This window comes from Sipha flava, unplaced genomic scaffold (assembly GCF_003268045.1).
Source record: "Sipha flava isolate LNK unplaced genomic scaffold, YSA_version1 299_pilon_pilon, whole genome shotgun sequence".
In the NCBI taxonomy this organism is placed as follows: domain Eukaryota; kingdom Metazoa; phylum Arthropoda; class Insecta; order Hemiptera; family Aphididae; genus Sipha; species Sipha flava.
Genome location: NW_020272971.1, coordinates 930588 through 944388, shown reverse-complemented (window position 1 = coordinate 944388; position 13801 = coordinate 930588). Strand labels below are relative to the sequence as shown.

Here is a 13801-nt window from a genome sequence, read left to right as displayed (position 1 = left end):
TTACCCCAACGTTTTTTCTTCGTGACGACGAGATGTATTCGAAAAAGAAGAAACGTCGTACGTTGTTGTACGTAAAAAATATCAATCGACCCCGAAGCGTTTAGTATTATTTTTAATTTTTATTTCTTTTGTTACTTTAAATAAATTGGTATACCTCTTTGTTAATATTTAAATTAAGTTTTAATTAATATTATTATTATTATTATTATTATTATTATAAATAAATTATATTATTTAATATTTTTTAGCAGCTGTTTCGTTTGGTTTTATTTCGTGTGCTAATATTTATTATGTGCAATTTTATTATACAATTATTATATACATTTTTTGTAAACCGTTTAAATGAATTTAAAACGCGAGATATTCGCTTGTAATCATTATTACAATTCTTAGCTCATTTTATTTCGAATGTATAAAACGTAATGTGTTAAATATTTAAACACTATGTATTTCTCGTATTAAACATACTTTTTATTTTTTTTGGTGTATTGTGATGTTTTTTTTTTTTAGATAGGTGTTGTATACTTTATATTTTGGCGTGTTTAATTCTCTGCAAAACTATATTATGCCTAATATATATTTATACATACATATGTTTGTGCACGTGTATACTTACACAATTATAAATATCCAATTTTGTATGTAATTTTAAAGAAGTTTAAAAAAAAATCTCGATGTATTATTTTCTAAATCGCATATTCAGGTTTTTTAGTTAATAATTAAGTAAATATAATTCTGTATAAATAAAACAAAGAACAGCAGTTGTACATAGTTTATAAATACAATTTTTTCCTGTTTCTAATTGTTCTATTGCGTTATCATTTCCAATTATGTCTTGTCCAGATCTGTGTGACGGCCGAGTTGTACATATACGCGTATGCTTGTATTTTTTTCATACGCTTTGTGCGTACCAAAAGTACGCTGCGAGTCGGAAGTGAAGGAAAAACGCGTACAAACCGTGTGTGTTGGTATTCATTTATATATTTGGATTTAGGGATAGGCAATTCAAAGTTACCGCGGCTATGTAAACGTTATAATATATTGTTTGAGAAACGACTTTTTCCTTTTTTTTTTTTTTTATATTTTTTATTCCAATTCAACTGAGAATAGAAGAAGAAAAATGTAATGTTAGGAAAAATAAACAGACCCATCCCGTACACAATTTTAAGACTGAAACAATAATTATGGCGCTTATAATTACGGCTGTTTTACAACAAAAAAACACAAGCGAAACAATTACGTGCGCTTGATCAAAGAGACTAATTCAGGCTGCAACGATATCAAGTATGAACAGACACGAACATTTTACTGTTGACGATTTACGTACCATGTTTGTGGTAAACGCAAACAAGTTATATTTGTTTTTTTTTAAAATAGATAAATTTAATTTTTAGCAGATTTAAATCCTGTATGTGTGTGTTCGTCTTACAAACGTACAACATTGCGTTCTGTAGAACCAATTTCGTGTTGTTAGCTTTAATATTAAACCGTCGTTTAGTCGAATTTTAAAGGAAAATCGTTGTCCGTGTCTTCTCGTAGGTGTTTTGTGATATTAACATTTTGAGTAGGTTATAAAACATTACAGTTTAAAATAGCTCATAACTTGCTCAAATACCAAAATATCGTAAAAAAACCTACGAGAAGGCACGGGTAATGTTCTTCATTTTAAATTTGGTAATGGGTTACGTGGGTGTAATCTCGGGAGGTGCACTTGTACCACCTGTCATTTTTTGTGAAAGCGTAATACCATCATTTTGCACACCCTAAATTGTCTATACTTATAATGTAAGTATGTAATGTAATGTGTTGTATGTAAGATAATGTTAACGACGATAATAAATGATAATTATCACATCCTCGTGGTAGCTACCGATTTACAGTTCTTTGATTTTACGTGGATGTGATTGTAAACCGTTATTTCTTAAATCTATCCTTTCCGTATCGTTGTTTATCCTAGTGGGAAATGCTGTATTCTTATTTAAATTGTACATAATCGAATTACAATCGTATTATTATTATGCTATATTAACCGATTAGGGATTGTGATAGCATCAGTGCCGGATTAAGGGCCAATGCCGTTTTGGAGCAAATAATGTTTGCCCCTCTCCCCTCAAAGAAATAAAGTTTAAGTGAAACAAAAAAAAAATCCTGAATTCTATGTATAAATTAAAAAATAAAGTACTTTTATAAAATATAGGTATCTAATATAATAATTAATCTACTTAAACTAAAAAGTATAAATAGTTATATATGTTTAATATCACAGAATATTTTTGCAAAGAATTTTTTTAAACTAATGATAAATACTGACAAAATAGATAATATATAAAGTAATTTTTAATATTAACGCCAATTAAAAAAAAAAACTAACCATATATAACTATATATATTATATATTAATTTTTTTTATAATATTGATATTTTATTTATTTATTTCGATTTATATTATTTCCAATAATTGTAATAAAACAAGTAAACTTTTGTTTCAAACTTTAAAATGATTATCAATATTATTTGATCATTTTAATCTTTTAAGTGGTGTTTTTGCGAAAAACATTTTCAGCTAAAGTAAGAACTACATTGTGTATTTTATCAAGTAGAAATCTTGGAAAATGTATAGGTGCAAAATTTAGGTAAAATTATTCACCTATTTTAATAATTTCAGCGTAACTTGTAACGTAAGTTGTTTGTTTGACTGTTCATACATCATATTAATGTTGCATTATTTCATAAATAATAGATACTCTTGTAACAAATACCTATGTGATCAATGGTGAACGTTAATATTTTTGATTAATTTTAATAAACTTATAACTAAAACTAATACGGGTTTACGGCCAAAAGTATATTCCATCTCGTATTATTTTTATAATATATACTTTTAGAAAACTCTGTGAATACGATAATGATATGAATATAATAATTTTTATAACATAAAATAATATTTACCCAAAAGTCAAGACTATTGTACGTGGCATGTTCGCTAATAAGAGTGTACATTCATTTTTTCCTTCGCTCTCTTGTACAATTTGGAAAAACAAGTCACTTGATGCTTTCTATGGTATAGAATGTTCACGATGTAGAAATTTGGCGAGGACAGTTGTTCTTGTATTTGTCATCCGTACAATGGCATCATTTTGGTCGTTGGTTAAATGTTTAAAAGTGACGTTGGGGTGGATTTGATCGTTGATGTCGCTAATTGACTGAAAAAGAAAAAAATAATAAAAAACAAACCCCGAATACATTCGTGTTAATACAGCGATAAAATGTAATAATTATATATCTTTGAATAATTATGATGGTATAAACTGTTGTGTGAACAAATAATTTATTATTACAAATATATTAGGTATATATTAAGTATATTATATATATAATATAAATTATAACCTAACCTATATACATAGGTACTATTTTTTTGTTTCGTGATCTACGCCTATTTAGACCTGATTAATAAACACTGTATTAATAGGTATTAACAGTGGCGTGCCGAATATAGGTCTAAATGAAGACATTCAGGCATCAAGTTAAAAAGGAATGGATGGTTGTTGGATAATATATAAATCACATAATTATCGTATATATTTAGGTAGAGAAATATTGATGTATGAGTTTTGAATGAGATGAATTTAGATATGGGTGGGTGGGTGGGTGGTAAACTAGACTTTGCAATTGGCATCAAACAAATTTTTATCTCAGCACGCCACTGGATATTAACATCTGTAATTTTCATGAAATATATTATTGAAAAACAATTAGGGTAGGCCCAGTACAGTGCTAACTACTGCAGTAACGTGAGTATAGTTTTATGTAATCTTGTAATTGTTATTAATCTTGAGTTTAGTAGCCATACGTGCCGTTTATATACCTATACTGCCATCGTAAGCAAAAACGCTGTAAGTTCTAAAAAAATAAAAAAATAGGTAAAGACAAAATAAAATAATTGTGAAATTCGGCTATTGTATATGAATATGCCGTATGTCAGAAATATTACTCCAAAAATATAGTATAAGCAATAATCAAATAACTAAAACGCCGTAAATCGCAAAAAAAATCGTGGGTAATAGGTAATAACGCCGTAAAATCGCTATACTAAGCACTAACGCCGTAAATAATACGGCATTTTATCTTAGTCCATAGAACAAATTATAAATTACGGCATTTTGGTTTATTAACACGGACTGGTTTACTTATCGCAAAGCAAGTCGGCTAACGGAACAATTTATTTATAATAAACCTATATGACACTTCCTTAAATTTTTACAATGCAGTTTACTTGTATTGTATCGTTGTCACCTTTAAGTGTTATAATTTATAAGTTTGTAAAATTAATACAGAAAATTATGAGAATATTTTTTTTACAATCCAAATCTTCAGGTTATACCTGCCTCACCAAGAAAGCATCAGTCAAGATAAGTGGTGTATTGGTGGGTAAACGGAGGTATACGGCATATACTCAATACGCTATTTATATCCATGGCGTATAGCTTATGAGAAATTGATGATAACGGCCATATCTAGCGTATAGCTTGTAATTTGACAAATATAAATAATACAACTTGTGGTTATATTTATGACGTGAGTCGGTATCGGATATATTATTAGTTTTTTTTTTTTTTTAATTTTTTTTTAATGGAAAATTCAAATTTATTATAATTTAACAAATGTTTTTTGTTTTCAAACAGTCAAAATTAAGGATGTGTAGTTTATGAGTGAGTTTTTTTTTTTTTGATTCTTACCATGTGATAGTTTCTACGTGAAATAAGGCGCGTACCCATAATTTATTTTAGCATTACATCACTGATCATAATTACATTTTTTAATATTTAAGTACAAACCATCATAATATTATTATATACAATATATAATACTTCTATCTTCCCAAATAAAATGACAGATTCGACTAGAACATTAAATGACATTGCAGCATTGCTCATGAACTTTGATGATGGATTCGTGATTGAAAATTGCGATTCAGTTCATAACGGTACAACTTCAAACAATTCATAAAATGAATCAACCAAATCTGGCCAAATAAGAAAACGTAAGAAATATAAAACGTCTCTAAAAACTCGAAAATATAATAAAATAGAAATTTTGAAATATAAACATACTGTGTTACCTACCTGGGTTTGAATATGATAAAAGTAGAATCAAATGTACATAAAAATAATGAAAATTGTAAAAAAACTTAATAGTTTAAAATTATATTTATCTGATAAAAATAATATGCGAATGCAAGTTTGTAAGTCGTTTTTCTTAAAATTACTTTAGGATTTAAAAAGAGTAATGATCGTGTGCATAATGTTGTTGGTTCAACACCTAAAGGTCAAATTATACTGACTTTTGATAAACGGAGTAAACATTCAGCAATTAACAAATTTAAATATGAAACTTTGGTTATAGATCACAATGAATCATTTAATCCAACAATTTTACATTATCGCCGTGAACACGCGCCAAACATTCGTTATTTACCAAGTGATGTCACAATAACTTTTATGCACCAACATTTTAAAGAAAAGTTCTCTGAATCTGATCTTAATTAGATTTCATAAAAGATATAGGTGTGTAAATATTAAAGAAATTATAAACGCATATTGATATATTTTCAGAGAAAATATGTGTTTGGAAATCATAATTTTCTCTTGCAGATCTGATCGGATCTTAACCCTCTGAGAAACGGATAGTAATCGTGTAAAGTTTATAAATTGAACAATTCGAACATTATAGAAAAAACGAGCTTCATGAATATTGAAAAAAAAAAAATAATAAAAATTAATTCGAATCATAGATGTTTAAACGAAATGGTGTACATACAGCATAATGAACTACGGCTATCTCGAATTTATGTATATTTTATCAGTTGTAGACCGTAGAGTGAACGGTAATCTCGGTATTCGCACGTTCACGTAGTATAAAATCTAATGTTTATTGTAGCTGATTTGTTACAAATGTATGGTAATGATTTTATTCGACGCGTACATAATGTATGTAAAACGTGATCATTGTACAGAATGTGCGAGATTTGTACACATTAGATGTCGGTAGAAATTACTCGACGTAAAGTAACTATTTAGAAAAGATAAAATATTAATAATAATCCATGTGCATTTTATGTATGATAATTTGTAACGGAATTCAGCTAAAAATGATGATTTTTATGAGACTACGTCAAACCAACTTCTATGACGAATGTTCGTACTGGCTCCATATGTGGTGACGGTTATATAATATCCAAATCACATGCGAAATGAGGAGCTAACCCGAATGCACATTGAATTTGAACGGTCCTCTTTTTCACCATAATTAAGACGTGTAATAGAGATAATCCATAATACTGCAAAGCAGTGGCATAGCCAAGGGGGGGGGGGGCTAAGGGGACTATCCCCCCCCCCATGAGCCGTGTTTATATGTATAGTGTATCTATCTACTAAACTAATATACAATTATTTTCATTTAAGTATTTTAAACCTTTGGTATAAACTAAATTTTGACGATTAACGAATAAGATTTGTTTGTCTTTGGCATAGATATTACAGATTACTAATACTTCTAGTTTCTACCATGTTTATCACTATCTTTTTGATGGTTATCATGCCAGGTTGTGGCGAATCACTATCAAATATTTAATGACGTTGTAAATATGGGATAAAGTGTTAATATTGAAATAAAAATGCCACGAGTATGTAAAAGGCAAGCTCAGAGAGAAAACTTTATTTCTGAAAATCCAGAAATATATTTTAAATGTACTACTTTTATTCCTTTTCTTGACTATTTAATAAAATCAATGGATGGTCATTTCAATCAAAAGCTTATTGGTGTTGTGCCACTTGAAGGACTTATTCCGGCCAATTTAAATATGCATGGCGATGAAAATATTATTAAAGCTGCTAAAATATCTCCATGATGATATCTCATCTACAATCAAAGCTGAGCTGTTCATACGGAGGCAACAATAGAGTCAAAATACTATTCCAAAACCGAATTCTGCTGTTGATTCACTCTCTCATTACACCAATCTTCAACCTAAAATTAAAATACTTTTACAATTATTCGCCACGTTACTAGTTACCTCTTCCACTCCGGAAAGAAGTTTTCTGCACTTAATCGCTTAAAAAATTATTTAAGAAGCACCATGTCGGAAAACAGACTGAATGGATTAGTTATGGCTAATATAAATAAAAAAGAGCAATTCGATTAATGTGAAATAATAACAGAATTTGTCAGAAATTCGCCAAGAGGATGCAGCTTTCAGAGTGGAGCAAGTGACTGAACACTGAAACCAAAATTATTATTATTATTATAAATTATATATTAATAAATATTTTTAAAACTATACTAAAATGCTTGAATTACATTTAAAAACTTGGTGGTAGATGGTGGGGGGGTTAAGGGTGAATTCTCATATCCTCTCTTACTTTACTTACTTACTAAAAAAAGTGATTAGCCTCTTCCATTTAAAAATCCTGGCTACGCCACTGCTGCAAAGCAAAAAACGATATCAAAACAGGATAGCGGAAATAAATTTTCCCGAATTCACTTGAGTACTCGACGTTTACGTAGGTATACATATCATAATCAACGAGCAGCAATAACGGATAAGTTAACATTAATAATGTTCCTTACGAACATTTAAATATGATATAAAAAAAAAGAACACTCTACAATACAACTTAATTGAATCATTTAATTAATCGCTATAAATAATGTTATAATACGGTATAGAAGCAAAATAAAGAGAAAAATTAAGTCGCACACTTATTGTTATCGACTATTTGTAAAAAGTATCTAACGCGTACTTGATAGAAGGGATTGGATAGGGGGGGGACATACTCCACTGATCGCCCATTCACCCCCGCTGAAGATAAACGCCACTGCAGGCATCATTGTGACACATCACATATCACACTGCAGCGGACGGGTATAATAGCAGAAAAATAGTGAGGAGAAAAGTCAGTAACAGTTTTATAATATAGCAGCGTGTTACTTGATATCAATTGCACCTGTACGATGTGTAAACGGTCGTGGGGCGATGAAATAATTATCATCCCATCGGTCACGAGACTATATAATAATTATTATAATTATTATAAAATACTTGATCCGGCTAAGATCGTATGATTTTACGAACATTTCGTGTTTTCATCCGTGCGTGAATAATATTAAGCGCAGTTGCAGTTGGCCGCTGTCTGCTATTAACTGTTGTATACATACCGTACACAAATATATTTTTTTTAAATTCAACTTCATAATTTGCACTTTTGCAAACCGAACACACGTCACGTAAAAGGTTTTATATTATTTGCGATTGCGTGTTTTTGTCGCTACAGTAAATAAATAAAAATTCGCTAAAATATTTTTTTTTTTTTCATTCAACAGTCGGTTGTTTTTAATACAATATAAAATAATACGCAAAGCTGCGCCTCCACATCGGTGTTTAGTGCAAAATATTTTAATTTTAGTGATTAAAATATTGTTTTTGTTAAATTCGGTTTTTTTTTTTTGTTCGAATGACAGAAAATTATTTGAATTCCGTAAGTATATTTCATCCTCGCGATAACACCGTTGTAGTTGGCGAACACCACACTGTGTAAGTAATTGTGTTAACTTGACCGATATTATTATTATATCACTTTATACATGCTTATTATTTATTAGATTGTGATGAGTAAGCGCGGCCCGCGGTGTTAGTCTATTTAAAACATGTTTTATACCTAATAGCTACGCGTGTGTATTACGCAGTGTAATACAATCGAGACAAATATTATTTAAAAACTGCCAGGTGATAATATAAATAATTACCAATAGACACTCGTCGATTCGTAAAAACCATAATTACAGACATCATAGTATACCTAGGTGTTAATTCGTGGGTTAAAATTTATCTTAAGTGTGCACAGCACGCTGCGTTTATGAAATCAAATAGTATCAGATCAGATTTAGAAAAAAATCAAGTTATATTTTTATTTTTAGTTTGCATCTTGAACACTGTCTGTAAATTAATGCGTATACAATTAATAATGCATTACCTAAATAAAACTGATGCAGATCGGTACCGGAATAAGATTTTTTTCCATTTTTAAAACCCAATTCGAAATCGCGGATCGCGTTGCTATCGTCTCTCACCCACGATGAACAGCAATAACTATCAATATTTAGTCCACCAGACCGAAGCGATAATGATTTTGAAAACATATTTGCCATGAAGTCACCTCGATATCGATCAAACTGCTACTACAGGTTTGTAACCTCAACATAAATCGCACTTTTATACTAGAGGTATAAAATATTAAGGGTATGCACATAATTTGTTTAAAATGAAAAAATAATATTAAAAGTAAAAGTTAAAGATTAAGCGTTAAAAGTAGCCACGTGAGGCTGATGTAATATAAATAGTAAATGTTTATTGTTATTTAAACGTTATGAGCATTAATTATTTTTTTTTCTTTAGAATTTATTTGTAATTTATTTAATTAATTCAGTGTTATCTACTGTATTCTTGCCCGTTGAGGAATTGATATTTTAAAACAAAATATAATGATTTAAAATATCGAACCAATCGATCTAGGGTATGCTATATTATGCTATATATAATATGCTATATTCGAATGTGCTTTCAGAATCCCATAATTTAGAATTTTAATGATTCAGTCACATGAATCTTACGCTGGTGGACGAAAAAAAGGCTAGGTTTCTCTGCATATTTCACGTGTGAAATACGAAGACAACACGTTATATCGGTTTCGAAACTTCTTGACACATTCATCGTCTCAAATGCAGTGGCACACCCAGAAATTTTCATTAGAGGGGATGTTATATAAGTAGGGCTCGGATTTAAGTGCACTTAAAATCATACAAATATACTTTAAAAAATAGCCAAAAATATCTTTAAAAAATGTATTTTACCTCAAAAATGATCTTAAAAATGACATAATTTTTTTTATTTTGGGCATTAATACACTATTTAATACATTAAAATCACATTCACACGTTATCCGAGCAACGTCTGCGAGGTAATACCATTGATTAAACATACATGTATGTATTGTATGTGATTGAAATATGATGATTATTTGCAATTTTACCGAATATTGATGACGTTCCATAGTCAATAATAAAGATAAGATAAAAACTGAATCGAAAAATAATGATTGACAATGTGTATGGAAAAACCCGATAAACCTACTTAAATATCAAGAAAATAATTTGTCTTTCCATTTTATTTTGAATAGCTAAATTTGTTTAATATATCGTAGTATAGTAGTTTAAAAACCAACAAAATGACCCAATAAGGGCAGATGTAAACTGGGCTCACGATTACCTTTTTTGTTGTAAATTCAGCCTTGAAAATTTTAGGTAATAAAGTAGGTAGATTGTAAACTCGGCACGGAAATTTCAAGTAATAAAAAAGGTCGATTGTAATCTGCATGAACCTATCAGGTACCAAGTACTACAACGACAATGTGTTACCACCGTGGCCAAACGCAAACGAACTGAAGATATCTGCAGTAGGCCAAACAAATTTTTTTGTAGTGCAGTAAACAATATACCTGACGCTCAAGATTTACAAGTGATATTCAGTATGTTAAAAGGAATATATACAACGCCTCCTCATGGTGTCCTCTGGGTAATGCTAAATAGTTCTCAAAAATATAAGAAAATTATATAAATGTACATTTTCATCCGCGACGAGTTTACATCTAAATTATTTATACCTGCAAAAACACCCGACCGAGTTTACACTTAAATTATTTTTACCCGAAAAAAATATGGGCCGAGTTTACAATCGTCCATAATACGTGGACGATATGCAAACGAACACATTATGCGAAACGAACAACGGCCTTTTACATGCGATCTCCGCGATTGCGGGGGCGTGTGCTCGGAGCGTCCGCGAACAAAACGGAACGGATCGCACGTCCGGGTTCTGCACGGGATGTCGATTCGAAATATCGACACGAAAAGAACCATCGATCGCGATAAATATCGTAATGTCAATATCTAACAATATCGCAATAGGACTAGATCAAATATTTTAATTAATGGAAAATGTTGCTCAAGATTTTTAATTTTTAAATCCAACTATAATTTATTCTTTTCCTACTGTCGACTTATGCAATAAATATAAAAATTATCTCGACAGATTTAAATTCATTTCAGAAAAACAAAGGTTTAAAGAGCATGTTTGCAAATTACATGTTTCAAATTAAAAGCGAGCTTCTTGAAATGTTGAATTTTTTTTTGTCCATAAAAATAAATTTCAAAATGTATATCCAAATATATCAATTTCTTATCAAAATATATCACACGGTGTCTGTGACTTCAACTACACTTGAACGAAAGTTTAACAAACTAAAATTAATAAAAATATACCAGCAATGTATTACAGAGCAACCAAGACTTAACTACTCGTCTATTATAACAGTAGAAAAAATAATTTTTAAATTTAGAAATATTTAGAAATGCAATTTTTTTGAAAAAATTAAAGTAACCAAGATATTTTTAGTTCATGTCCTTATATTAATTAATGATTTTTAAGTGTAACACATTCTGTACTATACGAATTATGTATGAAAACAACAGTTTCAATAAAAATATTTGTTATATAAAATTATAATTTTTGTTTTCTTTTAACACCCTTACAATCAGTGGCGTATTTTGAGATTTTTTTTTTAGGGGGTGTCCTGACTCCTGGCAATATTTTATCTCAACAAATATTAACATAGTTTCATCACGAATTCATACCTGATTATAATACATCTTAATACCTTACATAAATGGTAATTTTTTAGTAAAAAAATCTTAGGATATCTACTTAAATTTTTAATTATTCAGCAAAAAATAAAATCGTTGTAGGTACTTCGAGTGTACTGTACACTGTACACAGTATGTACTTTATATTGTCGGCCTTTGCTATAGTAATTAGTTGACAATAACTTGTATTCGAAGAAAGATAATAAGGCGATAATCAATAATACGGCTCACCCGACATCACGAAACGATAATACAATTCTAAGAATTGGTAAGGGGTCATGTGTTCGAATGCTGTATGTACGAACTTCAAGTGTCCGAAAAATTGTCTGTTCGAAAGACTGTGTGTACGAAAAGTCGTATGTTCGAAATTATTGATAAACGAAACTAAACGAAAATAACATTATAATTGCGTTTTCATAATATTGGATTTCACACAATTTTATCTTTACTGATAAAGTATTACAGATATTCTTGACGGTTTTTTTTTGTCTGTTATCTATCAGTACGGCTTGATACATCATTACAAAAGTGTCAAACACAATTTCGTTTAAATTTTATTTTTAAATAATATTTTATAAATTTGTCTAAGTGATTTTTCTTTTTTTAAATGGCTAGTTTAAATACGTTTAAAAGTATACACGGCAAGGAAATGTTACTTGTAAATAATTATGAATTCATGCTTGGTAAGATACGACTGCGAATACGTGATTAAAATAATAATATATATTATTGGAAATGTACAAAACGATGTGGAGCAACATTTCGAACAATATTTGACCACGGTAAACATAAACAAGACGATTGTTCTATTTTTAATGATCATTACCACGCACCAGATACAGTTAAAATTCAATGCAAAATTTTAAAAAATAAAATTAAAAAAATGTGCTCAAGCTTCACAAGACGCACCAAATCAAATATATCTGAATGAAATTGCAAATTGCAATGTCATAATTTCATCTCAAGTAACTAAAAACGCATCTAAGCAAATCGTAAAAAGGCAGAGAAAAGGAAAAGAACTAGAACCAGTTTCACTAAATTTTATACCTTTCTCGGAACTTCAAAATACAATTTCAGGACAACCTTTCTTTTTGAAAAATGTAATCGAAGGAAATAATAAATTTATGATTTTCACAACAGTTCAGAATTGTATATACTTGAGAGAATCACATTTTTGGCTCGCTGATGGAACATTCAAGGCTTGTCCTGGAATTTTTAAACAGATATTTACAATACATGGGTCAATTTCACGAGGTATCAATAACAACATTTGTGTACCATTGCTATACGTGTTGATGACCAACCAAACTGAAGATGATTATAAAACAGTGCTAAATGTGTTTAATAATTTTGCGATTGAAATTAATATTAATTTCGAAAACAATAATGAACTTGAAATAATAACGGACTTTGAAAAATCTTCAATCAACGCGATCAATGATGTCTTTCCATTTGTAACGCATTCTACTTGTTTTTTTCATTTTTGTCAAAATATCTGGCGTCATATTCAAAAAGAAGGGCTATCTACAAAGTACATGGAAGACCCGGAATTTAATTTGATCTGTCGGCATTTGCCTGCTCTTTCTTTTCTCCCAGTAAACAAAGTACGTATTAAAAAAAATACATAACACTTACCTTTTTTTATTTTATTACTATCTAATATTTCAGAGTCGTGCAATCTTATTGCAACTTTTAAAATATACTGTTATATTTTTTTTTAGGTAATCGAAGGTTGGGAAATTGTGAAATTATTATTTAGTGACAACGAAAAAGAACAAGCACTTTTAGAATACTTCGAAAATACTTACATTTATGGTAAACCAGCTATGAGACTACGCGGACGTAAAAAACCTCAACGACACCCTCCTTTATTTCCAATTGACATGTGGTCAGTAGCTTCAAGAGTTGATGAAAATTTGCCAAGAACAACAAATATTGCTGAATCATGGCACGGTCGACTTAATAGGTAGGAAAAATGTATCAATAGTCATAACATAATTTGTTGCAAAATGAACGTTATAACGTGGTTATAATATAAAAAAAA

At 29.7% G+C, this 13801-nt stretch overlaps 1 protein-coding gene across 1 annotated transcript; it reads left to right on the top strand.

Annotated features, from left to right (window-relative positions):
* Positions 1-12417: 12417 nt before the first annotated feature.
* On the top strand, positions 12418-13727 carry LOC112685981. The gene is made up of 2 exons (XM_025558060.1): positions 12418-13361; positions 13479-13727. Exons 1-2 carry the CDS (start codon positions 12882-12884, stop codon positions 13725-13727), a joined length of 729 nt encoding a protein of 242 aa, XP_025413845.1. The 5' UTR covers positions 12418-12881.
* Positions 13728-13801: the final 74 nt, after the last annotated feature.

Excerpts from the sequence above, each read along its gene's own strand:
- LOC112685981 (XM_025558060.1), top strand. The coding sequence starts at position 12,882 with ATGATTTTCACAACAGTTCAGAATTGTATATACTTGAGAGAATCACAT. Across the intron at positions 13,362-13,478 it reads CTTTTCTCCCAGTAAACAAA|GTAATCGAAGGTTGGGAAAT; the intron begins GTACGTATTAAA and ends ATTTTTTTTTAG.